This window comes from Callorhinus ursinus, unplaced genomic scaffold (genome assembly GCF_003265705.2).
Source record: "Callorhinus ursinus isolate GAN/ISIS: 27379988/994484 unplaced genomic scaffold, GSC_fseal_2.0 scaffold35, whole genome shotgun sequence".
Classification (NCBI taxonomy): Eukaryota; Metazoa; Chordata; class Mammalia; order Carnivora; family Otariidae; genus Callorhinus; species Callorhinus ursinus.
This window is the reverse complement of record NW_027397097.1, coordinates 7097280-7124376: the sequence shown is the minus strand read 5'-3', so window position 1 is coordinate 7124376 and position 27097 is coordinate 7097280. Positions and strand designations below refer to the sequence as shown.

Below are 27097 nucleotides of genomic sequence, written 5' to 3'. Positions count from 1 at the left end.
TGTCAAAATCATTTGCATACAAAGTACACTGAATTTTTGTCTGCTTGAAAACAATCCATATTGAAATTGAATGAGTCATTAAGTTATTTTTGTCTTACTTAAGGAACTTCATTCTCAGATTTTCTTGATATACTTAGCCATTGATTTTTTTTTCCCCCTGTAGCAATAGTTTTAAACTGGTTGGTTGAGCTTATTTTTGACACAGACTGCTCTTATTATTGGGGATGTGGTTTGCTTACTCACTCCATTAACATGAAAATGACGTCACTTTAGCAGCCTGGGTATAACACCAAAATAGCATCATCTGCAGAGCAGACACATTAGGCAGCCATTAGTGATGATGGTGTGATGCAAGAAGTGACCTGTATGGGACGGACATCATAGAACTGTAATTGCTGCCCTGAGGGTGTGATTTGGACTTTCACTGTCTTTTGGCCTAAAACTCAGTGTGCAGTAATAGGCTGGTTATATAGCAGTGTTGCCTGGTTACCATAATAGAAGCAGGAAGGTTTCAGTTTGTTGTTTGAAAATCAGATAAAGTATTTGTTACAGTGGAAGCAACCTTCAGGGGCTGGTGGGTCAGTCAACAGTTTAGTTATGAGAAATGATGTTTTCATATTAAAATGGTTTGTTAAAAAAAATCCTGCTTTATTAACTGACAGAGTCATTGTCAGCTTCATATCTAAAGTTTCTCATAATTTCTCAGTTTCACTGTCTTAATTTGATTGTTAATTTTGAGCTTTATATATAAGACGTTCTGAGGACAGAAGTGTATGTTTCACATTTTTGCAGCCTGAATAACTTGGAGGCAAGAATTAACTCTGATCTAAAATGTTTGAGGGAACCATTTTTATAATGAGAGGTTCTGTTTCTGAGCACCACACCCTCAGCATAGTGGCTTTCTCCCCAGGTATCTATCCTTTGTTCTCTTCTCCGAGTAAGCCTACCTGCCCATCCCATATCCACATGGGACATAGCTTCTCACCTAGTCTAGGTCCCTGCTTAATTCAGGAATCTTCTCTGGGAGCATTCTGGTGTGAGCCAGTAACAGGTGCTCTCTACCTTTCATGACAGACTGCCCTGTTGTCAGATAGCCGTCACTAGAAAGTTCATGCTTGTGTGTTCTAGATCAGCAGACCTATTTCATCCAGGTGCCCACCCTTACCTCTGACCCTTCTCTATTTTCTGGGGTTTTTTTTTTTTGGCCATCACTTGGTCTTCTTTTCCTTGCCCGTTCTCCTTCTCTTCTTTTTTTTTAAAGATTTTATTTATTTATTTGACAGAGAGACACAGTGAGAGAGGGAACACAAGCAGAGGGAGAGGGAGAGGGAGAAGCAGGCTTCCCGCGGAGGAGGGAGCCCGATGTGGGGCTTGATCCCAGGACTCTGGGATCATGACCTGGGCCAAAGGCAGATGCTTAACGACTGAGCCACCCAGGCACCCCTCTCCTCTTTTTAAGTAGGTTTTTTTTTTTTTTTAAGTACATGCTAAGTGCTAGGCACTATGCTAGGCACTTGTACTTACTGAATGTCTATTATGTCCCAGACACTATTAGCTAATTGCACATACAGTAATTCTTTTTGTGGGGGTGTGGGGGGAGAGAGCGAGAAAGCGAGAGTGAGTGAGTGCAAGGGCACAGGGGGAGAGGCAGAGGGAGAGGGAGAGAGAGAATCCCAAGCAGGCTCCATGCTCATCACAGGGCTGGATCCCACAACCCTGAGATCATGACCTGAGCTGAAATCAAGAGTTGGATGCTTAACCGACTGAGCCACCCAGGCGCTCCCATACAGTAATTCTTAAATGAATTCATTTAGTATACTCACCACAAAACTTCATAGTAGGAGATATTATTCCTATTTTTACAAAGTAAGGATTTCTATAAAAGCTTGTGAGGTTTATGGGGCGCCTGGGTGGCTCAGTTGATTAAGTGACTGCCTTCGGCTCAGGTCATGATCGTGCTGGGTTCGAGCCCCGCATCGGGCTCCCTGCTAGGCAGGGGGCCTGGTTCTCCCTCTCCCTCTGCTGCTCCCACTGCTTGTGCTATCCTGCTCTCTCTCTCTCAAATAAATAAATAAAATCTTAAAAAAAGACAAACTTGTGGGGTTTAGTGAAGATCACATAGATACTACGTAACGGCCAGCAATCAAACCTAGGTCTGTCTGACTTAAGTCCCTGTTCATTCAGCTATGCTACTTTGCCTCTCAAGACAAGAGATGAAACAATTTATGGAATCCACTTTGTCTGCAAAGCTTCCTACACTTCCTTGAGGCATTCTCTGAACCTGTTTGGGTGTGGTTCTATTATTGCTGCCTCTTTTTATGTTCTTAAAAATACACTTTTCTTATGGATAATGTAATATTTTTCTTTTTTTTAAGATTTTATTTATTTAAAAAAGATTTATTTATTTGAGGGGTGCCTGGGTGGCTCAGTCCTCAAGTGTCTGCCTTCACCTCAGGTCATGATCCCAGGGTCCTGGGGTCAAGCCCCACTTTGGGCTCCCTGCTCCGCGGGAAGCCTGCTTCTCCCTCTCCCACTCCCCCTGCTTGTGTTCCCTCTCTCGCTGTGTCTCTCTCTGTCAAATAAATAAAAAAAATCTTGAAAAAAAATTAAAAAGATTTATTTGAGAGAGAGAGCATGCATGCACACACACAGCGGGAAGGGCAGAGGGAGAGAATCTTCAAGCAGACTCCCTGCTGAGTGTGGAGTCCGATTTGGGGCTTGATCCCACCATCCATGAGACCATGACCTGATCCAAAACCAAGAGTTGGATGCTCAACCAACTGAGCCACCCAGGCACCCCAAGATTTTATTTTTAAGTAATCTCTGTACCCAACATGGGGCTTGAACTTATGACCCCAAGAGAGTCACACACTCTACTGACTGAGCCAGCCAGCCGCCCCTATTTTTCTAATGTTTATGAAACAGTATGGCTATTTTATTTTTTCTTGTGTGTATTTAGACTGTTAATTTTTTTAAGTCTCAAAGTTGCAGAAAAATTGCAAGTCCAGTTATAGAGAACTTTGTTTTTTTGTAAACTATTTTAGAATAAGTAGCTAACATAATGCCCCATTACTCCTGAGTACTTCATTGTATATTATCTGTAAAAAAGATATTTTCCTGGGGCCCCTGGGTGGCTCAGTTGGTTGAGCAACTGCCTTCAGCTCAGGTCATGATCCCAGGGTCCTGCGATCGAGCCCCACGTCGGGCTCCCTGCTCGGCGGGAAGCCTGTATCTCTCTTTCCCACTCCCACTCTCTATGTTCCCTCTCTCTCTCTCTCTCTCTGTCAATTAAATAAATAAAAATCTTTAAAAAAAAGATATTTTCCTACATAACTTCAGTATGATCATCAAGAGGACATTAACATCAACATATGCTACCATTTGATCCTCAGACCTCACTCAGATTTCACTATTTGTACCAATCATGTCTTTTGTTGGTAAAGGATCCAGTTCAGAACCACATGTTGCATTTTAGTCACATCTCATTAGTCTCCTTCAATCTGGAATAATTCCTGTCATTACTTGATTTTATGACGTTGACATTTTTGAAAATTATAGGATAGGTATTTTGTAGAAACTTCCTAAATTTGGATTTGTCTGATATTTTCTCATAATTAGGTTTAAGTTACCACCTTTGGCAGGAATATCACAGATGTGATGCTCTTATTGCATCCTGTTAGGTGATTTTGATTTGTCCTATTACTAATGATGTTAACTTTGATCACTTGGTTAAGATAGTGTCTGTCACATTTTTTCACTGTAAAGTTACTCATTCCTTTTGATGACTAAGTATTTTGTCGTGTGGTACTTTGAGACTATGTAAATATTCTGTTATCAAACTTTCAGCTTGTTTATATCAGTTACAAACTCACAGATTCCTTGTTTATTCAGTGGATCATAGTCTGTTACTATATTCACCCTGATGTTCACATTTTCCTGATTTGAAAAACAACAAGAACAAAAACAAATTTCCTGATTTGGCCAAATAGGGGCCCCTTTAAGCTGGCTTCTGTGTTCTTTTGACTTCTGTTTTCTTTGAATACTTCCTTCTTTTCTGGCACAACAAAATAATCCAGGTTCATCTTTTTTTTTTTTTAAAGATTTTATTTATTTATTCATGAGAGATGGAGAGAGAGAGAGAGGGAGGGAGAGAGAGAGAGAGAGAGAGAAGCAGAGGGAGAAGCAGGCTCCCAAGGAGCAGGGAGCCCGATGCGGGACTCGATCCCAGGACCCTGGGATCATGACCTGAGCCAAAGGCAGACGCTTAACCATCTGAGCCACCCAGGCGCCCTCCAGGTTCATCTTGTACTTTCTCTATTTTAGCTCCAGAATCAGCTATAATATATTTACTTATCTGATACATCTTCCCATTTGTTCAGTGCGTGCGTGTGTGTGTGTGTGTGTGTGTGTGTGTGTATTACTTATACAAAGTATTGGTAGCCTGGTTAGCTAATCACAAGAATTGGTTATTAATTCAGTGTCAGTATGTTTATCATGTAGTAATTAGAAACTGGAGTGATCTTCATGCTGGAGACTAGTGGTATTTGGGAGTAACTGTATAAATAAATTTGAGGAAAACAGGTATTGTGGAGCTTTTAAAGTATTTAAGGTGCAAATGCCCAACTTTGTGCATAGTGAGCAAAACTTTCAAAATCATGAAGTTATTTATGCAGCTGAGTGGGGAAACAAGCTCTGGACTGAGTGGGTATCAAGAGTGTTCAAGGGCACCTGGGTGTCTCAGTTATTAAGCATCTGCCTTCGGCTCAGGTCATATGGGATCTCCCTGCTTATCGGGAAGCCTGCTTCTCCCTCTCCTACTCCCCCTGCTTGTGTTTCCTCTCTCTCTGTGCCTCTCTCTGTCAAATAAATAAGTAAAATCTTAAAAAAAAAAAAAAAAGGAGTGTTCAGTATCAGCTCTTCCACTAAATTATCTGTGTGTTTTTAGACATATCACTTAATCCTTATGGTCCTGTAAAATAGGGGATTGGCAAATAAAGGCCGGTGGAGGGAAATGGGTGATTATTGAGTGTACTTCCAGAGACTGTTGTGATTTCAAATCAGTAATTTCATTTATAGGTAAAAAATCCTGGAAAATTTGAACTTGAAGGGATTATCTAAAGATACTTTTTTGTATTGACATTTATATATGTAGTTACCTTGTAATGAAACCATATGATATTTTATCTGTGACCACCTATCTTTCTTACTATTTTAGATTATGGTATCAATAGCTAATAATCTTATTAAGCTTATAGTATATCAAGTTGTTTTTTGTTTTTTTTGTACATTTATATCCCTATTGGAGCCTCATGATAACCCTGTAAGTTAGCTGAGGCAGCTATTATTGTCCTTTATAGATGAGGAAGTGAGGCTCTGAGAGGTGACTTGACTCTTGACTGATTTACACATATCATGAGTCAGAGCTGAAATTTGAATACACACACACTATATTATGGAAATTGCAGGTTTACTGTTATTTCCAGTTTTAAGTGTACATTTGACAATTTTTTTATACTGTACAGTCTTTTTCATAGATTTTTCTCCTCTCACTTTTTGTTGTCTGCTCCAGTATTTTTATTTTGCTCTAGTGCTTAAAGGAAATCGTTGACATCATGTTATTTAAATCATTAATACTTCAGTATATATCTATAACTGATAATTTTTAAAAATATAGCCATGATGCAATTATTAACAGTTACTCTATATCAGTTCATACCAATTCATATTAAAATTTCCTTAATTGCATTAATCATATCTTTTTATAGTTGGTTTCTTTTGGATTAGCTGCCAAAAAGACCTATATATTGCATTTGGATAGTCTGTTAATTTTTTTTAATCAGTAACAGTTCCCCCTTTTGTTTTTATTTTTTCTTTAAATGCCATAAATTTATTGAAGAAACTGGGTCATTGGTCTTATAGAATACATTCTGGATTTGTTTGATTGCTTTCTTTTGGTGTAATGTCAATGTTGACCGTGGAAAATGCCCTATTTACTGGTTTCTTTGTTCTTTTGATCTGGACTCCGTTAGTCCTTGATGTCTTTCTTGCTTTCTGGTGCAAGGTGTCCCAGGCTCTTACATATTCCTTGCTCCAGTCCTGAAACTAACCATTTCTGTAAAGAGCTCTGTGAACCCAGATTTTAAAACTTCACGTCCCATTCACTTTTCTCTATACCAGTGTCTTTGAAACTGAGCATTGTGATCCATTGGTGGGTAATGCAATCAGTTTTATAGGCCATGATGAGTATTTTTTTTCATTTTATTTTTAAATAATGTCTATGCACAATGTGGGGCTTGAACTTAACAATCCTGAGATGAAGAGTCATCTGCTCTACTGAGCCAGCTAGGCACTCCATCATGATTAGTATTTTTTTGAAAATCAAAATAGAATTAAAATATCAGAGTATATCACAAGATGTAAGGGTAAGTAATGTTTTGTTAAACTCTCTATATATGTATTTGTATGTGAATACTATGTTGCAGTATAATGGATATTTCTTATAGTGGGTCTAAAAAATTTAAAAGTCAGAGTTCCATGCCATATTATCATGTACTGTACAACCTCATTTCTTTAAAGTATTTTTAGTTCCCATTACAGCATTATGCAAATAGCTTATTTCAGTAGCATTGGACTAGGTATAGCAATAGATAACTGATAATTTGTTAAAAATACTGGTGAGAAGAGCTAACATGAAATAGATTGACAGTACTTAAGTGTTGACAAGGATGTGGCACAACTGGAACACTGTGCATCACTGGTGGAAGTGTAAATTAGTTAAATTAGTACAACTGCTTTGGAAAACTGTTTGCTACTTGGTATTGTCTTTTTAAGCTGAACATATACATGTCCTGTGACCCAGCAATTCCAGTCAAGTTTATATCCAACAGAAGCCACATTCAAGCTACCACAGTCATGGTAGCTTTAATAAGAATAGCCAAAAACTTGGGGCACCTGGGTGGCTCAGTCAGTTAAGCGTCTGCCTTCGGCTCGGGTTATGATCTCAGGGTCCTGGGGTTGAGCCTCATGTTGGACTCCCTGCTTAGTGGGGAGTCTGCTTCTCCCCTGCCCTTTACCCTCCCGCTGCTTATGCTTGTGTGCTCTCTCTCCTCTCTCTGTCTCTGTCTCTGAAATAAATAAATCAACCTTAAAAAAAAAATAGCTAAAAACTGGAGAAAAAACCAAATATCTACCAACAGTGGATTGTGGTGTATTCACAAAGGGAATACTACATGGTAATGAAAATGAATGAACCACTGCTATATGCCATACTATGGATGAATATTAAAAACATAATATTAAACAAGAGAGGCCAGACACTATTTGATTTTACCAAGTATAGAAATAGGCAAAATAAATCTGTGTGTTACAAGTCAAGGTAGTGGCTATTTTTGATGGTAGTGGAGTAGTTGCAGGGCGTCGAGGGGTTTCTGGGGTGTTGGTCATGTTCTCGTTTTTTATCTGGGTGCTTGTTGTATGTGTGTTCATTTTGTGAAGTCATTGAGCTGTATGCTTAAGCTTTTTGCATTTTTCTGTATGAATATTAAAAGTTTTTTTTTTAAGACTTTATTTATTTATTTGACAGAGAGAGCGAGAGAGGGAACACAAGCAGGGGGAGTGGGAGAGGGAGAAGCAGGCTTCCTGCTGAGCAGGGAGCCCAATGTGGGGCTCGATCCCAGGACCCTGGGATCACAACCTGAGCTGAAGGCAGACGCTTAACGACTGAGCCACCCAGGCGCCCCTGAATATTAAAAGTTTTAAACATTTATAAATTTTTATTTTGATTTTAGATTTGATAGCATATAAAATGCAACTTAGAGGCCATTTTTAAAGTACTTTCTCTTAACAAGGCAAAGTGCTAGCTGTTGGGAATGCAGTGATGAACAATTGGTGATCTTATTTTTAAAGGACTTGTGGTTCTTTTGGAAGAACATACTCAAGTAACATGATCCTAGAGAGACTGCGGTGAGAATGTAGTGTTTGAAGTCATTCCTACAGTTGATACTTCTTTTGCTTCTGGTTTTTTGTTTAGTTTAAGCTATCTTAATCATGTCCTTTTGTTCTCTTCTTTTTATAGCACCTCACAGATACCTCCCATGGTGTAAGAAATAAGTGCCTGCAATTACTTGGCAATCTTGGGTCTTTGGAGAAAAGTGTCACAAAAGATGGAGAAGGCCTAGCTGTCAGAGATGTCCAGAAGATTATAGGGGATTACTTCAGTGACCAAGACCCACGTGTCAGAACAGCAGCTATAAAAGCCATGGTAAACATGATCATGCAACCTAAATGGTGACAGTTTTGTTTGTTTCATTTTTTTTTAAGTTCATGGCTACTGTTGGATGCTTTCTGAACCACCCTAGAATATACTGTATGCACACTTGGAGGAATGTCATGGTGGCATCACAGGACTCAAAGGCACACATTCCTTGTATAGCAGGTGTGCTTTTCTTTGGGCCCTTCTGCTTTCACCCATATTTGGGTTGCTTTCACCCATATTTCTGAAACATGGAGGGTACAACTTACACCTGTTACAATACCGAGTCACATCCCTCCTCCAGGTCCCTGGAGGGGGGTGGTGCTTTGTAGGGGGAGGTGGTGTTAACCATTTCTTCTTCAGCCTTCTTGTCATTATTGAATATTTTTCTAATATCCCCTTGGGACACTAGATGGATTAGATTTATTAAATCTCTGAGTGTTCTACTGAAATGTTTTCAACCAGATTTCTTATTTATGTAGCACTGATTTTGGCTAATGGGAACTATGTTGATCTGATATAATGGGGGAAAATATATGAGACATTGGGAATATTGATCTTTTTTTTCCCCAAATACTTAAACTATATTTTTATTATCTAGTTGCAGCTCCATGAAAGAGGACTGAAATTACACCAAACAATTTATAATCAGGTACCTTAAATGATTACTGTCTAGAAGGGGAGGTGGGATATGAAGCTGGGGGAGTGGCAAACTAGTTGTCAGAATTTGAAAACATAGAATAGCAACTGACAACATTAATTGGGATGAATGTGAAGTTGTATCCAAAACATACATTTTAATAAGAGGATGGAGGATATATAATTGAATAGCACTAATATATGTAAAAAGGACTTTAAGGAGGATTTGGGTAGCTCAGTATGAATACCAGAGGACACAAAGAGAAGTATAGTATTCAGAATAAGGAAATGGTGGTGTCACTGATCTCTGGTTGGGCCAAACATGAAGTCAATTCTGGGTACCATACTTGACATACTAGAGCATTTCTGGAGGAGGGTGACCAAGACCATGGGACCCTATGAAAAAATATTCACGGTAGTTGTAGTATTGGTAAAGAAAGGCACAATGAAGTTGTAGTATCACTAGGAGAAGCTGATCCGACTGCCTAAGGAAAAGGCCTTACAAGGTGGTATTTCTCTTGTAGAATAATTGAATGAATATAGAGACAAGCAATCTAAATCCATGTCAGAAGCCAGATTTTGCACCAAGAATGGTTTTGTCTTTCAGAGGAAGATGGCAATTAGTTAAACCCCTGTGACTGATGTGTAAACCAAGTTTATTATTTTACAAAATGAAATAGAATGAGCTCAGAATGATTATGTTGGTGTGACCATCACCTTCTCTCCCTATAGGAAAACTCTGTGGGAAGCCAAATAATTAAAGGAAACTTAGGACTCAGAAGTTAGTTAGATGATTTAGATGTTTAATGGCATAAGACCATGTCAGTTAACTAGGCAAGCAATGATGAGGTCCTCAAGGGAGTGAGGATGGAATGTTGGAGTGTTTGAGATAGGAGGTTGAATTAGGTACCATCATTAGGTACATACCGGTTTTGTTTATGTTAGTTTGAAGGGTTGATGGGAAATCCGTGAGGAAAATTCCAGGCTATAGATAGTTGTGAAGGTCTGGAATTCAGGAGAGATCAGAGCTGGAGGTAGGTAATTGAAGCCATCACTGTCTAGGGGCATGTGGATGTTTAGGGAGAGTAAGAAGAGTGAAAGAGACCAAGCATGGAAGCCATGGGTAAGGCCCCACATTTAAGAGGTAGACAGAAGAAAGATGCTGAGGAGCAGCCAGTTGGAGGAAGAGGAAAATATATTCCAGAAAAGGCAGGAGGGAGCTCTCATAGTCAACAGTATCAGATGCTGGTAAGAGGTCTGCTAGAATAGGGCTGAAATCTACCCACTGGACCTAGCAACAAGGCAGCTGTTAGTGAGTTTGAAGAGAGCAATATTAGTAAGAGTGCTGGGAGTCGAAGCCAGATTAGGGTCAGTTGATGTGAGGCAGTTCAATAGGGATTATTGACTATACTTTAAAGAAACTTGGCTAGGGACTCCTGGCTGGCACAGTGGGAGGAGCATGCGACTCTGGATCTCAGGGTCGTGAGTTTGAGCCCCACGTTGGATGTAGAGATTACTTACTAACTTAAATAAACAAACAAACAAAAACTTAAAAAAAAATAAACTTGGCTATAATAGGTGGCAGGATGGAAGATGGTAGAAAGGGGCATAGAATTAAGGGAGGGCTTTTTGTTATTTTATTTTGTATTTTATTTTACTTTATTTTTTTTTAAGTTTTATCTCCATTGTATTTTGAAGATAGCTCCTACCTTTGTTTATGTGTTGAAGGGAGAGCCAGTGTTTGGGGAGAAATTGATGATAGAAAAGACAAAGGGGCATAAATGGTGGAGTAAGTTCCTTGAGGCAGAAAATCAAATTCATGAGCTGATTCATCCAGCAAATATTAATGAGTACCTAATGCTGGTTGTACAACACTGAGCTTGTTGGATAGGATCCATGCCCTTCACATTCTCTTGGGTGAGACAGGCAATTAACAAATAAATGAACACAATAATTATAGCACGTGAGTAGTGCAGTAAATAAATACGGTGCTATAATAGAGAATCACAAATAGGACCTGTTTTGGAGGATGGTAAGGAAGGACCTGTGTGAGGAGATAATGGGATCCATAGTAAAAGTAGAAGGATTAGGAATTAGGATACTTTTTTCTCAGACATCAAGGAAACAAGGTATGGGAGAATACAGGTATAAATGAATTCATAACTGTTGTGGAATACTTGGGAGAATTTGTGCCTAAAAATTTTTATTTTTCTCTGATAAACATGTAGCCTTATGGCTGGAAGTGGGGTAAGGGCCTAGTGGGGGAGGTTAGGACAAGCTGCCTTGGATAATGGAAGCGGAAACCATGGGTGTAAAAGATTTCAGAGTAGGGCCCATAAAGTTCCAGATCATGAGCCACCAATCCCCTGGAGAGTGTAGTCTTTGCGAGTGCTCTGCTACCCTTGTGAGCAATAGAGAAGTTGTTGGGTTTTTAGAGCAGCTGTAGCAGAAGTCTTGAGGGGGTTGTAAATGGTGAATGCTGACGGTGCTGTCGGGACTGAAGTAATGGAAGGGTATGGAGCAAGGAGAAGGTGGCTCATTTGGAGAAAAAGGATGGGATTAAAGCACTGGTTCTCAACCAGGGTGATTTTACTCTCCAGGGGACATTTGGCAGTGTGGAGATATGTTGGGCTTTTGCAACTGCTGAGGAGAAGGAGAGGGTGTGGTGCTACGACCATCCAGTGGGTAGAGACCAGGGTTGCTGCTAAACATGTTAACCGTGTAGAGGACAGCCCCTCACAACAAAGAATTGAACAGTCCAAAATGTCAGTAAAGCAAGGTTGAGAAACCCTTGTTAAACAGATAGGTAGATTAAGTGGGACTAAAGAGTAAATGTGTTGGATTAATTCATGGAAATGGAGGAGCTGATGGAGTAACATGTTTTGATGACAGCATGGAATATAGGATTTTCAGATTCTAGAAATGGAGTAGTTCTGGCTGTTGGTGAGGTCTAGGGTGTTGCCATGTAGGTGGAGTAGGGATACTCCATTTCAGACCAAAGGAAAGCAAAAAAATCTGGCCTCTTTTGGCAGCTTAGCATTAAAATTACACATTTATTTAGAGTTCTTAAGTTTTCAGGTTGTCAGTCAGAAATTTGTGCTTTGATTTTGCAGAAAGGGAAAAATACCCATATTTGGTATTTGAGCCTGTGAGGGTAGCACTCTGGGATCCCAGCAGACTTCGCTAGGATTGATGCTATTCTAGATGGCTTTTGTGCTGTCTGTCAGTGTGTGGTTCTGCCTTCAGACGTGGGGTAAGAGTCAGAACACAGAACAGAGCCAGAGCAGCTGACAGAGGCCAGGAATTCTTTGTTGGGCAAAGGTTCAAGAAGTTAAAACTACCCACAAGTATTTTGATTGGCATCCTTATCCAGCCACCCTGTCTTCATTTTGAAAACGGTTTGAATATCACCTGGGAGGACACAGAACTAACAGACTTTTGGAATTCTTGTTTGCAGGCCTGTAAATTGCTGTCTGATGACTATGAACAAGTGCGTAGTGCTGCAGTCCAACTTATCTGGGTTGTCAGTCAGCTCTATCCTGAAAGGTCAGTGTGGGTGTAAGCCAGCTTTTGTTCATTGCTAAGCCATTCTTCTCCCATCATGCAAAAAGCCCTCCTCCAGAAAAGGAATGTTGGTTAGATTTCTAGAAAGCATTGTGGAACAGGGGGAAAGTACAGATCCTGATAATCAGGATGCTTGTTTTTCAGCTCTGCTGTGAACTTTCCATATACCCTGAGAAAGATACTTCCTCTCTGAGCCCCAACCTCCTCATCTATAAATGAAGAGATTGGATTGTCTTTCTCAAGTGCTATCTAGCACCCCCTCCCACTCTTTTTTTAATCTTTAAAATTGTTTGAGGCCCATTTCAGTAAATACAAATGCCAGATAAAGATACTAGGTGAGTTTGAGAATAATGATCCCTTATGTAGTGTTTTCCTTATTAAAAGTGTTTTCATAGTAATTAAATCATTCTCACAATGATTCTTTGAAGTAGAGAGACAAATATTATTTTATTTTATAGAAGAGCTCCTTCTATAGGAAAAAGAAGTAGTTTTTTTCCTCTTCATTAAACTGCCTGCTAAAAATTGGAAAACCAGAATGAGTTAGTAACCTAAAAATTCCCCACAAAAAGAAAAAGAAAAAAGAAAGGACTAATTGGAAATTGCCTCTTCTAGGATCAGATTTGCAAGTATGTTTTATATTGATTTATTCTATGATTTACTATATTGACAGCAATGCAATTATAGGAGAGAATACTCTTAAAGATAGGAAATATTCTGTGGTAGTTAGTCTTTGGTATCATTGTAAATCTTTGAACCTTTGATGGGCTAAACACTTGTATTCAAGACACTGACAATTTGCAGTGTAACTAAAAGTGTTGTTTCATACTCCCAGAGTGATTTCTTCACTCTGAAATGTATTCCATCACTCTTGGATTTGAATTCCTCATTTGTCATTTTGCGTGTGTGTGAGTGCCAATTTTCATTGGTCATTCTCAGTTTATTGAACTTGCAGCTTTAGGCTCATGTTTAGTCATTTGTGGTTTTTTCTTTTAATTTAGCATCGTCCCAATTCCTTCTTCTAATGAAGAAATTCGCTTAGTTGATGATGCGTTTGGAAAAATTTGTCACATGGTCAGTGATGGTTCCTGGGTGGTTCGAGTTCAGGCTGCAAAGCTATTGGTAAGTTATACTTTCTTTAATGAACATGTTGCCTGTTACACTTGTACAAATGTTTTGAGCAACTACAGATAGGGACAGGTATCATCCACTTTTAGAAACCCTAGTATTTCTAAAAATAAAAAGAAATGGCCCACTTTCCTATGGAGAAGTAGTCTTGTAGAACTAGAAAGAATTTTAAAGATGAGCCATTTAACCTTGTTAGCATATGAGACAACCAAGGCCTAAAGAAAAAGGAAAATAATAATAAAAATAGTTGCTTTACTAAGCACCTGTTTATAAAAATGTATATAAATGTATATAAATGTCCAAAAAAAATCTGAGATTCTTTTTGGATGCTTCCCTTTTGAGGGCCCCCAGCTCTGCCCGTCTTGGTAAGATTGTTGGCTAAATACTTTGAACCTAACTGTATGAACACAAATCCAGTGATAGCCCCACTCCCAAGACCAGTATTTATAGGGTAACTGATGAAACTTGTGTAAAATATTTTCATGGAATAACGAGGAATTTGGATGGTTTCAGTATTTCCTGCTTATAGATCATTTTGCTCGTCTGTAATACAGAGTTAAACAAGCCAGTCGTTACTGATTATAGTTTTGAATTCACTTTTTTTTGGAAAGATTTTATTTATTTATTTGTCAAAGAGAAAGAGTGCATGCACACACAAGCAGGGGGAGTAGTAGGCAGAGGGAGAAGCAGGCTCCCCGCTGAGCAACGAGCCCGATGCGGGACGAGATCCCAGGACCCTGGGATCATGACCTGAGCTGAAGGCAGATGTTTAACCGACTGAGCCACCCAGGCGTCCCTGAGTTCACATTTTAAAGCTTTGTTTTAGTTAGTGAATATTTTAAAATTCAGAACAATTCAATCATTCTTCAAATTCTTTCATTCAACATTTATTGAGCATCTATAGTGTGCTGTGTGTGTATGTGTGAGGGGGATGTTTTAGAGGGATAATTCAGTGATACATCTTCATCTGAGTTGGCAGTTTAGAAGAGTAATCCTTAAGGCAGGGTCATTCAAATACTTCATTTTTGAACCTCACAGGATCTGAAATTTATGTAAATCTAAAAAATTATCTATGTAAACTATATGAATAATGAATTACACTGGTGAATTGAAAGGGTTTCCACTTAAATGACTCTAACTTGAGTCAGGTGCTTTATGTTTTAAATTCAGTGATTTCAGATCCGAATAGCTCGAAATTATATAAGCAATTAGGTTTGTACTTCAAAAATAATAACAGTCTAATCTTATAATAATCATTGTTACTATTGATAGAGTCCCTAGCCTACTAAGCTAGGCACTTTTAGTCATATGCACATATTTAGACATATATACCCTCATAAACATTCAGTTTTTGCAAATAATTTTGAATTCTTTTAAACTCTTGGAGGTATGTATTCTAGTATTCATTTTATAAATAACAAAATAAGATTTAGAAAAGTGATATAACTTATCAGAGGCTACATAGATAGTAAATGACACTTCATGATCTAAAACCCATGTGGATTCTCTTCCTAGTGATGGTCCAGTTACACATTCAGAACTGTGGTTTTACAGTTAATGCCCTGCTGATTTACTAGTTCCCCTTTGTAAGAAAAGAGGTAAACTCCCCCCACTCCAACACTTGAGTAGACAAAACTGTCATCAGGTAAATTGCATATAGTTTTCAGACACATATTTATCAAGTCAACAAACACTGAGCATAGTCTCTGTCTTCAGAAGAGTTGATAGTCTGGTAAGTTGACATAAGCAATCAGTTAATTACAATGGCTGGTACTCCTAGAAAAGAGCACCTAACATAGTGAAAGAAGGCTTCGTGGAGGAGGTTTTATCAATATGACTCTTTATTTTGGTTAATAGTTGACTTACGTAGATGGCTGCTCCCATGTTGGGGGCGTAGACATTTACAATTGTTAGATCATCTTGTTGGATAGACCCTTTAAGAATGACATAGTGTCCTTCTGTGTCTCTAACTACAGTCTTTAGTTTAAAATCTAATTTGTCTGTTAGAAGAATTGCTACTCCAGGGGCGCCTGGGTGGCCCAGATGGTTGGGCGTCTGCCTTTGGCTCAGATCATGATCCTGGGGTCCTGGGATTGAGCCCCACATTGGGCTCCTGGCTCAGCAGGCAGCCTGCTTCTCCCTCTCCCTCTGCCAACCCCCTCCTCATGCTCTCTCTCTCTCTCTGTATCTCTGTTTCTCAAGTGAATAAATAAAATCTTTAAAAAAAAATGCTTTAAAAAAAAAATTGCTACCCCAGCTCTCTTTTGAGGTCCGTTGGCATGGAAGTTGGATCTCCGTCCCTTCACTTTGAATCTGGTTGTATCTTTAGGTTCAAAATGAGTCTCTTGTAGACAGCATATGGATGGGTCCTATCTTTTTAGTCAGTCTACAACCCTGTGCTGTTTTATGGGAGCATTTAGGCTGTTCATGTTGGGAGTGATTATTGAAAGATAGGAATTTATTGTCATCATGTTGCCTGTGAAGACCTTGTTTTTATAGATTGTCTCTGTAAATTTCTTTTCTATATCACCTTGGGGTCTTTCTCCTTTTATAGAACCCCCCTTAATATTTCTTGCAGGGCTGGCTTAGTGGTCACATATTCTTTCAGTTTCTGCCGGTCTTGGAAGCTCTGCATCTCTCTATCCATTCTGAATGACAGTCTTGCTGGACAACAAAGGCTAGTGAAACAAAAGCAAAAATGAACTTTTGGGTCTTCATCAAGATAAAAAGCTTCTGCACAGCAAAGGAAACAGTCAACAAAACAAAGAGGCAACCCACAGAATGGGAGAAGATATTTGCAAATGACACTACAGATAAAGGGCTGGTATCCAAGATCTCTAAAGAACTTCTCAAACTCAACACCCAAAAAACAAATAATCAAGTCAAAAAATGGGCAGAAGACATGAACAGACACTTCTCCAAAGAAGACATAGAAATGGCTAATGACACATGAAAAAATGTTCATCATCATTAGCCATCAGGGAAATTCAAATCAAAACCACATTGAGATACCACCTTACACCAGTTAGAATGGCAAAAATTGACAAGGCAAGAAACAAATGTTGGAGAGATTGTGGAGAAAGGGGAACCCTCTTACACTGTTGGTGGGACTGCAAGTTGGTACAGCCACTTTGGAAAACAGTGTGGAGGTGCCTCAAAAAATTAAAAATAGAACTACCCTATGACCCAGCAATTGCACTACTTGGTATTTACCCCAAAGACACAGATGTAGTGAAAAGAAGGGCCATATGCACCCCAGTGATCATAGCAGCAATGTCCGCAATAGCCAAACTGTGGAAAGAGCCAAGATGCCCTTCAACAGATGAATGGATAAAGAAGATGTGGTCCATATATACAATGGAATATATTTTTTAAAGATTTTATTTATTTATTTGACAGAGAGGGAGCACAAGTAGGCAGAGTGGCAGGCAGAGGGAGAGGGAGAAGCAGGCTCTCCACTGAGCAGGGAGTTGGACATGGGGCTCAATCCCAGGACCCCAGGACTATGACCCAAGCCAAAGGCAGCTGTTTAACCGACTGAGCCACCCAGGTGCCCCTATACAATGGCATATTACTCAGCCATCAGAAAGGATGAACCCAACTTTTACATCAGCGTGGATGGGACTGGAGGAGATTATGCTAAGTGAAATAAGTCAAGCAGAGAAAGTCAATTATCATATGGTTTCACTTATTTGTGGAACATGAGGAATAGCACGGAGGACATTAGGAGAAGGAAGGGAAAAATGAAGGGGGGAGAATCGGAGGGAGAGATGAACCATGAGAGACTATGGACTCTGAGAAACAAACTGAGGGTTTTGGGTGGGGAGAGGGGTGGGGAGATGGGTTACCCCGGTGATGGGTATTAAAGAGGGCATGTACTGCATGGAGCACTGGGTGTTGTACGAAAACAATGAATCGTGGATCACTGCATCGAGAACTGGTGATGTATGGTGACTAACATAACATAATAAAATAAAATTAAAGAAAAAAGGCTTCATGGAGGAGGTGATTTCTGAACTGAATTTTGAAGGATAAATATAAGTTAGCTAGGTAGATAAGTAGGGAAGGAGAAAATATAAGCAGAGATACAGAAGGAGTACAATTATCATGCATGCTAGTATACTAAACTACAATATCATACTAAAGTACAAGAAGTTAATACTTTTTGGTTTGGGGATGAATAATGTTAAATGTGGGGAATATGCAACAAGATAAAGCTTAAGAGGAAAGCAGAACCAGGTTCTTCAGGAACTTAAATGAAATGATAAGGCTTTAGATTTAAGTCCATCTTGCTCAAAAAATGAACAGTCTCCATTCTCCTTGGCTTCTAGCAGGATGAAAAATTTCAGATGTAGGCTGTTTCAGAAAATTCAAAACCATGTGAAAGGTTGGTTTTCAGTTATCCATAACTTTCCTGCTGAGGCAAAGAAAGTTGATTGCCAACTATGCAGTTCCATGGGACAGTTTAGAATACAGCATTACTGTGAAATTAATCACGGTAATTGGTGTTCTATGTAGAATATAGTCCTTACTTAGTTCAGTGATTTCTTCTTAAGATGTTTAATTCTCCTGTTCAGTAAGGATTAAACCTTTTTTATACGACCCCAGAAGTGTTTGACCCTAAAAACGATAATATTTACAGATAGATTGTAGGTTGTTATGTCCATAGCCATAAGGGCTAGTCTTTCCCAGGGCACATGCAGATGTCTTAGTCAGTGGTAGTTTTATGTCTCACATGGTAGTTCTTTTTTTGAGGGGGGATGGGGTTTACTTTATCACCTAATTGCTTAGAAGCTAGAGGCTAGTGCATAGACTTAAGTTATTATTGAGCAGCTATAATTGAGCAGTTTTTGCTCTGAAAGCAGGTTTGACACACTTGTTTGTCAAATATCTTGGTTTTCTTAGTGGTACAAATACAGGTTGTTAAGTAGTAGTTGGAGAGATCTTACTGGAATGTATTTGTCTTGGTTAAAGTAGATAAGAATGTAGATGTTTTTCTGATTGGTGAGCTTTATGATGAATTTGTCTTTTTGGTCCACATCTACTCCTCCAGCACTTTCATGAATGATGCCATCAATAACACAGTTGTAAACCCAGAGGCATTTGGGAATTCTTTGTGTCCCATATCCAGTGAATCCTCAGCTCTTACCAGTTCTAACTTCTTGACATCTCTTGAATCTCTCCCTTCTCTATTTCCACTGGGTGTGTACTAGTTTAGGTCTCAACATTTTTCAAGTGGATTATTATGTTATAGGGCTCTTGGTAATTGTGGACTAAACTGGAAAGCTTCATATATTCTCAGATAACACAGGAAATTTGTTGCAAATAATGATACATAGTTTTTTGAGGCTGGAATTTGGATAGTACCCCTCCTGTTTGCTACTTGTGTTGGGAGAGAGCTCAGCTAAAGGCACTGGAGGGGGCCATTGAGACTAGGGATTTAGAGTAGTTCACTGTGAAGTCATTAAAACTTCATTCTTGGGGCGCCTGGGTGGCTCAGTTGTTAAGCGTCTGCCTTCGGCTCAGGTCATGATCCCAGGGTCCTGGGATCGAGCCCCACATCGGGCTCCCTGCTCCACGGGAAGCCTGCTTCTCCCTCTCCCACTCTCCCTGCTTGTGTTCCCTCTCTCGCTGTGTCTCTCTCTGTCAAATAAATAAATAAAATCTTTAAAAACAAAACAAAACAAAAAAAAACCTTCATTCTTGGGGCACCTGGCTGGCTGTCGATAGAGCACATGGGATCAAGCCCCAGGTGGGGCGTAGAGCTTAATTAAACAAAACAAAACAAACTTAATTCTTTATTAGAAAAAAAGTGCCACCTAAAAAGCCAACTGGTAATGTTGGTGGTAAAACTAAAGAGAAAGTTGAGGAGGTTTTAAAAATTTAGAGTTCTTATTCATAAAATTGATGTTTGAATTAAAAACATGAATGTTAGATTTGATATTGGTTCAGATCTATGTAACAAAGAAGGCCCATCAACTGTACTATGTAGAAATAAGAAAAAGTAGATTTGAAACTACTTAAGTGAAAATAGTACAACAGTTGCTCTCCTGGAGTTGTAGGAAAGGTATTAAACATGGGTAAGGATATTCCCATAGAACATGTAAGTTTCTATGGAAAATGTGACTGGAGAAGTCTGATCCTCTATAAGCATTTCCATATTTACTAACTTAGGAATTAGAGAAAGGTGCCAGTATATTCTTTGAGAATGTCTAGGACCTGCTCTAATAGCCTGCCAACCTGTCTCTCTGCTTCATTTTGATTCCTTCTGGTCCATTAGCCACATTGTTGCTAAGATAATGTTTATGAGGTGTAAATCTATGTTTCTCCCTTATTTGAAATGAGCAAGTTACCAAATCTCTCAGCCTCAATTTCTCATCTAAAAAAATGAGGATAATTTGGAGTGCCTGGCTGGCTCAGTTGGTAGAGCATGTGACTCTTGATCTCAGGGTTGTGAGTTTGAGCCCCACGTTGGGCAGAGAGATTACCTAAAAAGTAAATAAATAAGGATAATTTACATTCTTCGTGGGATTATTAGAAATAAATTTTTAAAGTATAAGTAAAATACTTTTTACACTGTTGAGCTCATTATTATGGAAAGATTATCTGGTTATTCAGAATTATGGCAAACTCCTTCCATAACAAACATGACAAAGGGTCATGACAAAAGCCCTTTATGATCTGATCCCTAACCATCCTGCTTCATTTTTGGCTCCTCTGTCCTGTGTCTTATTCATAGAACCACTTGGTGTTTCCTGCATGGCATTCTCTCTTTATGCATTTGCACTTGTGATTACTAGTTCCCCTGCCTCCGCTTTATACTGCTTGTTCTCTGAGTTTCCCATAGTACCCTTTATATGTGTATTATAACATTTTATACCATGATACGATTATCTATTTACTTGTCAGTTTCACTCACTAGTCTGTGAGGTCACTGAGTGTGGAATTGATGTCTACTTTTGTATTGCTGTTCCTGGTAACCATAGGCATATAGTTGAATGGTTGCTAAATAAATATCTGTTTTATTGAATGAGTGACTGAATGAACAAATGAATGGAAAGACTAGAATGAAAAGAAATGGAGAGACAATGGAGAGTAGCAGTTGAGGCAAAGGATTCTGGAACCTGGGTTTATAAATTATACTCTTTGTGACTTTGAATGAATCACTTAACCTTTTTGTGCCTTCTTTTTTTTTTTAGCTTTCTTTTTTCCCCCCTATATATAAAATGGGACTAATAATAGTATTTACTTCATAGGGGAACTAAATTAGTTAATATATGTATAAATAGTGTATGACATATAGTAAGCTCTGTTTAGCTGCTAGCTGCTAATGTTTTTATTATTATGCTGATGATTCAGAACCCATAAGCATCTTTACTGTCAAGAAATGTTATCTTTATGCATTTAAGTTGGCTGCAAACTTTGAATTTGAAGATAATATTCAGGCCTTAAAAGTTATTTAATTTGCTCCGGATTTTTTGTTTTTGCAGGGCTCCATGGAACAAGTTAGTTCTCATTTCTTGGAGCAGACACTGGACAAGAAGCTCATGTCCGATCTTCGGGTAACTTGAATTCTTTGTTGTTCAGACTGGGTTTCTGTAACCAAAGCAGCTATCTGCCAAGCTGTGTTGATTTAATTTTGCAGCCCATGTATTTGTTAAGTAAATGTTGGGTGACTAGATTACACTTTAGTTTAAAATCTTAGTAACTTGAATCAAATTACAAGTTACTTCATTAAATTTTAAATTATTTTAATGAAATACTTTGCACAGGTTGTGTTTTACAAAAAGAGGTAAAATTAACTTTCTGTTTGTTAGAAACTATAAAAATCTGGTCTTATTTTGTGAGACTGTATGACTGACATCTTAGGACTCCTTTTCTACCGCAGTTTCCATGGAAGAGTGAGTAAATTCTTCCTCTGAACAGTAACAAAGTGCCTCTTATGGAATGCCTTTAAGCCTTGACCATGTTCTCTGATATAGTTGTCAGGACTAAATATGAGTTAATATTGTCATTATCTTAATCTTTATTTATTTTTATTTTTATTATTTTTTTAAAAAGATTTTATTTATTTATTTGACAGAGAGAGACACAGTGAGAGAGGGAACACAAGCAGGGGGAGTGGGAGAGGGAGAAGCAGGCTTCCCGCGGAGCAGGGAGCCTGATGCGGGGCTCGATCCCAGGACCCCGGGATCATGACCTGAGCCGAAGGCAGATGCTTACCGACTGAGGCACCCAGGCACCCGTCGTTATCTTAATCTTTAAATTATAAAAGTGATAATAAAGAGTTCAGAATCTTTGATAAATAGAAGGAAAGGGAAACAATTTTACCCATATTCTCACTACTCTAAGACAATGACTTCTGTAATTTTGGTATATTTCTCCCCAGCTCTTATGCATATTTTAAACATTGAATCATTGTATTCAGATAACTTTGTAGTCTACTTTTTATGTTTATCACTACATCATATGCTTTTTTTTTCATATAGTCAACTTTATACTTAGCATTTTTACTGACTGTGTAATATCTTTAGATGTGACATAATTTTTTAGCCCTATCTTATATATTTAGATTTTCCCATTTTTCCACCATTATAAAGGAATATCATCTTCATGCATATTAGATCTTCTCTTCTTTTAAGTCATTCCATAAGATAAATTCTTAAGAGTGGTTGAGGAGTTTCTATGCTTAATGAAACATTGCCATATGGATTTCCTGAAAGGTGTTGCCTTCATTTGAGGTTGGTGATTGATTAAGTGTTCTCTGTGTATACTGGAGTAGAAATGTAAAAAATAGCATGCTCATGGTGAATGGTGAAGGATACGGGTAATGCAGGGGTTCCTAAGATACAGAGTACAAACTTTACTACTGGATCTGACCCACATTCTTATAGGCTTAGGTGCTATATTTCATCAGTGCCTTTGAGATGATAAGCCATAAGGATGTGGACTCACACCAGGAAGGTTCATAAGAGGCTGATACATAAAGCAGAATGGCAATTTATTCATGATGAGAACCATAACTGTTGGTTGGACTGGATATTTACTTTAGCTGACCAGTATATTCCCTCTTAGGCAATCTATGAAGAAAGTGAATTTACCAGAAGGTTGCATTGTGAGTGCAGTGTTGCTCAAATAGAGCATAGTGTTACCAAATTCAGACTTAACTTCTGTTGGGACTAAAAAATATTCTTTTCTAGGGCCAGTTTATTCTCTACCCAGGATGGTGCTAGAGGGACACAGCTATTATTTACTCCTCTGGTTCTCCCTTTCCTGTGTTGCAATGGCAAACATAACCACTTGTCTGATCAGCACATTCTTTTGCAATCTTTAATAAGATTACTATCCACTGTGACAGACCTGTGAACCTTTGGTCTTTCTTTATGTTGAATTTGCATTTCTTTGCTCTGATCAGTTGAGTACTTTTTTTTGAAAACATAACTGTCGAGAGCAGTCTTATTTCCTACTTTCCCATGTTCTCAGAATTCATCTTACTGTTCCCTCATGCACCTTCTGCAAGTGGTAATTGTCCTTGTCTTTTATAGAGAAAACGCACTGCACATGAACGTGCCAAGGAACTTTACAGCTCAGGGGAGTTTTCCAGTGGAAGAAGGTGGGGAGATGATGCTCCCAAGGAAGAAATAGATACAGGAGCTGTGAACTTGATTGAGTCAGGAGCTTGTGGAGCCTTTGTTCATGGATTAGAAGATGAGATGTATGGTAAGTATGACTGCATCATAACAGTGCCCATTTACTGAGTGCCTGTGATATATCAGGCATTGTACTGGTTAATATACATGTAGTGTCTCATTTAGTCTTCACAGTCACTCCATGAAGTAGCTACTGTTACTTATTTTTAAAAACAGAAGATTGAGGCCTAAGTGGTATAATACAGTGGTTAAGAGCATGGATTTTTCAGTCAATCTAGGTTCCAGCATTTCTCTAAAACAAGGTTAACAGTAAGTGTTCTGAATTGTGAGAATTAAACTAGATTATATGTACACAAAATACTTGGCATAATACATGACCTATTTATAGTAAGCACTTAATAATTGGTAGTAAAAATTGATATTATATCGATAACAATAACTTGTTATTGGTCACCCAGCTAGTAAGAGACAGAAACAAGATTATGTCTGACTTCAAAGCCTTTATTATTATGACTGATGAAGATTTTCTTTCACCTTCACTTTTGTAAAAAATTTTATTTATTTATTTTAGAGAGAAAGTGTGCGAGCAGGGAAAGGGACAGAGAGGGAGGGATAGGGAAAGGGGGAGAATCTCAAGCAGACTCTGTGCTGAGCATGGAGTCCAATGCGGGGCTCAGTTTCAAAGCCCTGAGAGCATGACCTGAGATAAGTCAGGAGTCTGATGCTCAACTGACTGAGCCACCCAGGTGCCCCACACCTTCATTTTTGAAAGATATTTTCACTGGAAATTGAATTCTAGTTTAATAGGGTGGGTTTTTGTTATTTTTTTTTTTTCAGTGTTCCACAGGTTTTCTGTTTGTATTGTTTCTGTTGAGAAGTCTGCCATTTTTTATATTTGTTCTTCTTTATATGATGTGTCTTTCTCTAGTTGCCTTTTTTTATTTAAATTCAAGTTAGTTAACATATAGTATATTATTAGTTTCAGTTTAGTGATTCATCAGTTGTATATAACACCCAGTGCTCATCACAGCATGTGCCCTCCTTAATGTCCATCACCCAGTTACCTCATCCCCCCACCTCCACTCCAGCAACTCTCAGTGTGTTCCCTGTAGTCAAGAGTTTCTTAAAGTTTGCCTCCCTGTCTGTTTTTATCTTATTTTATTTTTCCTTCCTTTCCCCTGTGTTCATCAGTTTTGTTTCTTAAAGTCCCCATATGAGTGAAATCATATGATATTTGTCTTTCTCTGACTGACTTATTTTGCTTAGCATAATACCCTCTAGTTCCATCCATGATGTTGCAAATAGCAGGATTTCATTCTTATGGATGGCTAATATTCCATTGTATGCGTATACCACATCTTCTTTATCCATCTCTGTTTGCTTTTAGGATTTTTCTCTTTGTCACCAGTTTTAAGCAGTTTAATTATAGTGTGTCTTGGTTTCATTTCTTCATGTTTCTTATGCTTGAAGTTTGTTGCTTCTTAGATCTGTGGGTTTATAGTTTTCATCAAATTGGAAAATCTTTGGCTGTTATTTCTTCATAATCTCTCTGGTCCCATGTTCCTTTGGTGACTCCAAACGCACATATATTAGACTATTGACGTTTGTCCTGTAGCTCACTGGTGCTCCACCCCCCCTTCCTTTTTTTAAGAGAAGGAGTGGGGGGAGGAGCAAAGAGAATCTTTTTTTTTTTTTTTTCCAAGATTTTATTTATTTATTTGACAGACACAGCGAGAGAAGGAACACAAGCAGGGGGAGTGGGAGAGGGAGAGGCAGGCTTCCCGCCGAGCGGGGAGCCTGATGCTGGGCTCCATCCCAGGACCCTGGGATCATGACCTGAGCAGAAGGCAGATGCTTAACGACTGCGCCACCGAGGCGCCCCCCTCCTTTTTTTTTAAGATTTTATTTATTTATTTGACAGAGAGCACAAGCAGGGGGAATGGCAGGCAGAGAGAGAGGGAGAAGCAGGCTTCCCACTGAGCAGGGAGCCTGATGCGGGGCTCGATCCCAGGACCCTGGGATCGTGACCTGAGCCGAAGGCAGAAACTTAACAACTGAGCCACCCAGGTGCCCCGAGAGAGAGTCTTAAGCAGGCTCCATGCCCAGCGTGGAGCCCAGTGTGGGGCTTGATCCCACAACCCTGAGATCATGACCTGAGCTGAAATCAAGAGTCAGATACTTAACCGACTGAGCTATCCAGCTCCCCCTCCATCCTGATTTTTTTCTAGTTTTTTTCCTTGTTTCATTTTGGAATATTTATTGCTTTGTCTTGGAGTTCACTAATCTTTTCCTCTGCCGTGTGTATTCTGATTTTAATCCCATCCAGTGTATTTTTCGTCTCAGACATAATAGTTTTCATTCATACAAATTCAATTAGACTTTGGGTTTGTTTAGTATCTCCCATGTATCTGCTTAATCTGCTTGATCTTTAGCTTTATCAACAGAGAATACATGTACAATAACTATACTAATGTTTTTGTCTATTAAGTCTCTTGTTTATGTGATTTCTGTGTTGGTTTTGATTTTTTTTTTTAAAGATTTTATTTATTTGAGAGAGAGAGAATGAGAGATAGAGAGCACAAGAGGGAAGAGGGTCAGAGGGAGAAGCAGACTCCATGCTGAGCAAGGAGCCCGATGTGGGACTCAATCCCGGGACTCCAGGATCATGACCTGAGCCGAAGGCAGTCGCTTCACCAACTGAGCCACCCAGGCGCCCCACTGTTCGTTTTGATTGATTGATTTTTCTCATTATTGGTATTTTCCTACTTCTCTGCATGCCTAGCAATTTTCAGTTGGATGCCAGCCATTGTGAATTTTACTTTGTTGGGTAATGAACATTGTTATATTCCTGTATTTTTGAGCTTTGTTCTGGGCTGCATTTATTTCAGGTCTTATTTTTAAGCTTTGTTAAGGGGAACTGAAGCAGCATTTAGTCTGGGGCTTATTTTACTCCCAACTCAAACTCTTCTGAAGAAACAGTTGTAGACCATTTATGAGATTTGGAGATTGTTCCCTCAAGCCCTGCTTAGTGGTTCTTTCTCAGACCTTAATTTCTTTACAGATCAGAACTCAGCTGATGACTTGAGGAGGACCCTCTGCAGTTATCCAAAATGCTTTCTGTGTAGTACTCTCCTTTTTGGTACTTTGCCTTATGAACTCTATTCATATTGGCCTTTCCAGACTCCCAGCTCTTTCTTCTCAACTCAGGGAGACCTGGAACCTGAAAACGCTTTCCAGATAGTAAACTGGTATAATTCTAGAGCCTACCTCATTTATTTCCTGCCTCTCAGGGATCATTACCCTTTATTGTCTGATGTCCAGTGTGTTGAATACTGTTGTTTCTGTTTTTTATTTCTGTTTTTAGTTGTTTCAGATAGAAAGATAAATCTTGCAGAAAGAAGTTCTCCAAAGCTCTTTTAATTTCCATAATATGATGCTATCTATCTCACATAAAGAATGTCATTGTTTTGAGATGATTGACTACAACTTTCTCATTTTCAGTAATTGTAACAGAGCAGGAGAGATAGTGTTGATTGTCCAAATTTTATAGTAAATTTATATCAGAGGATTAGAACTCAGGTCTTCTAAATGCCTGTAAAAAAAAAAAAAATTACCTCAGAATAGAACTTCTTAGAAGGGCAAGAATTACTTTTGAAAGACAGTTTTCTGTTAGAAGATAAAAGAATTGGGTTACCTTATCTAGTTTGCTATAAGGCTTTCAGTGTCTAGGTATCTTCCCCATTTTCTTAAAGTTCACTTCATGCCACTTTAGTTTTATGAAAGACCTATTTTTGTTAACCAAAAGAAATCCAAAGAGGAGTTTCATTTTTATGAAAAAAGTAATTAGCATACTCATGTCAGTCTTTTC

At 38.7% G+C, this 27097-nt stretch overlaps 1 protein-coding gene and 1 non-coding gene across 2 annotated transcripts in view; both read left to right on the top strand.

The window, feature by feature from the left end:
* Nucleotides 1-27097, top strand: part of INTS4 (integrator complex subunit 4) — a 116573-nt gene that overhangs the window by 44732 nt on the left and 44744 nt on the right. Inside the window, exons 5-10 of the mRNA XM_025894321.2 lie at nucleotides 8075-8260; nucleotides 8853-8903; nucleotides 12348-12436; nucleotides 13453-13573; nucleotides 21070-21141; nucleotides 23125-23299. Coding sequence (XP_025750106.1) covers nucleotides 8075-8260; nucleotides 8853-8903; nucleotides 12348-12436; nucleotides 13453-13573; nucleotides 21070-21141; nucleotides 23125-23299 — 694 coding nt within the window. The remainder of the gene's footprint in view (nucleotides 1-8074; nucleotides 8261-8852; nucleotides 8904-12347; nucleotides 12437-13452; nucleotides 13574-21069; nucleotides 21142-23124; nucleotides 23300-27097) is intronic.
* TRNAK-CUU (transfer RNA lysine (anticodon CUU)) lies at nucleotides 19985-20057 on the top strand. The gene has a single exon. It is a non-coding gene; the product is annotated as a tRNA-Lys (tRNA).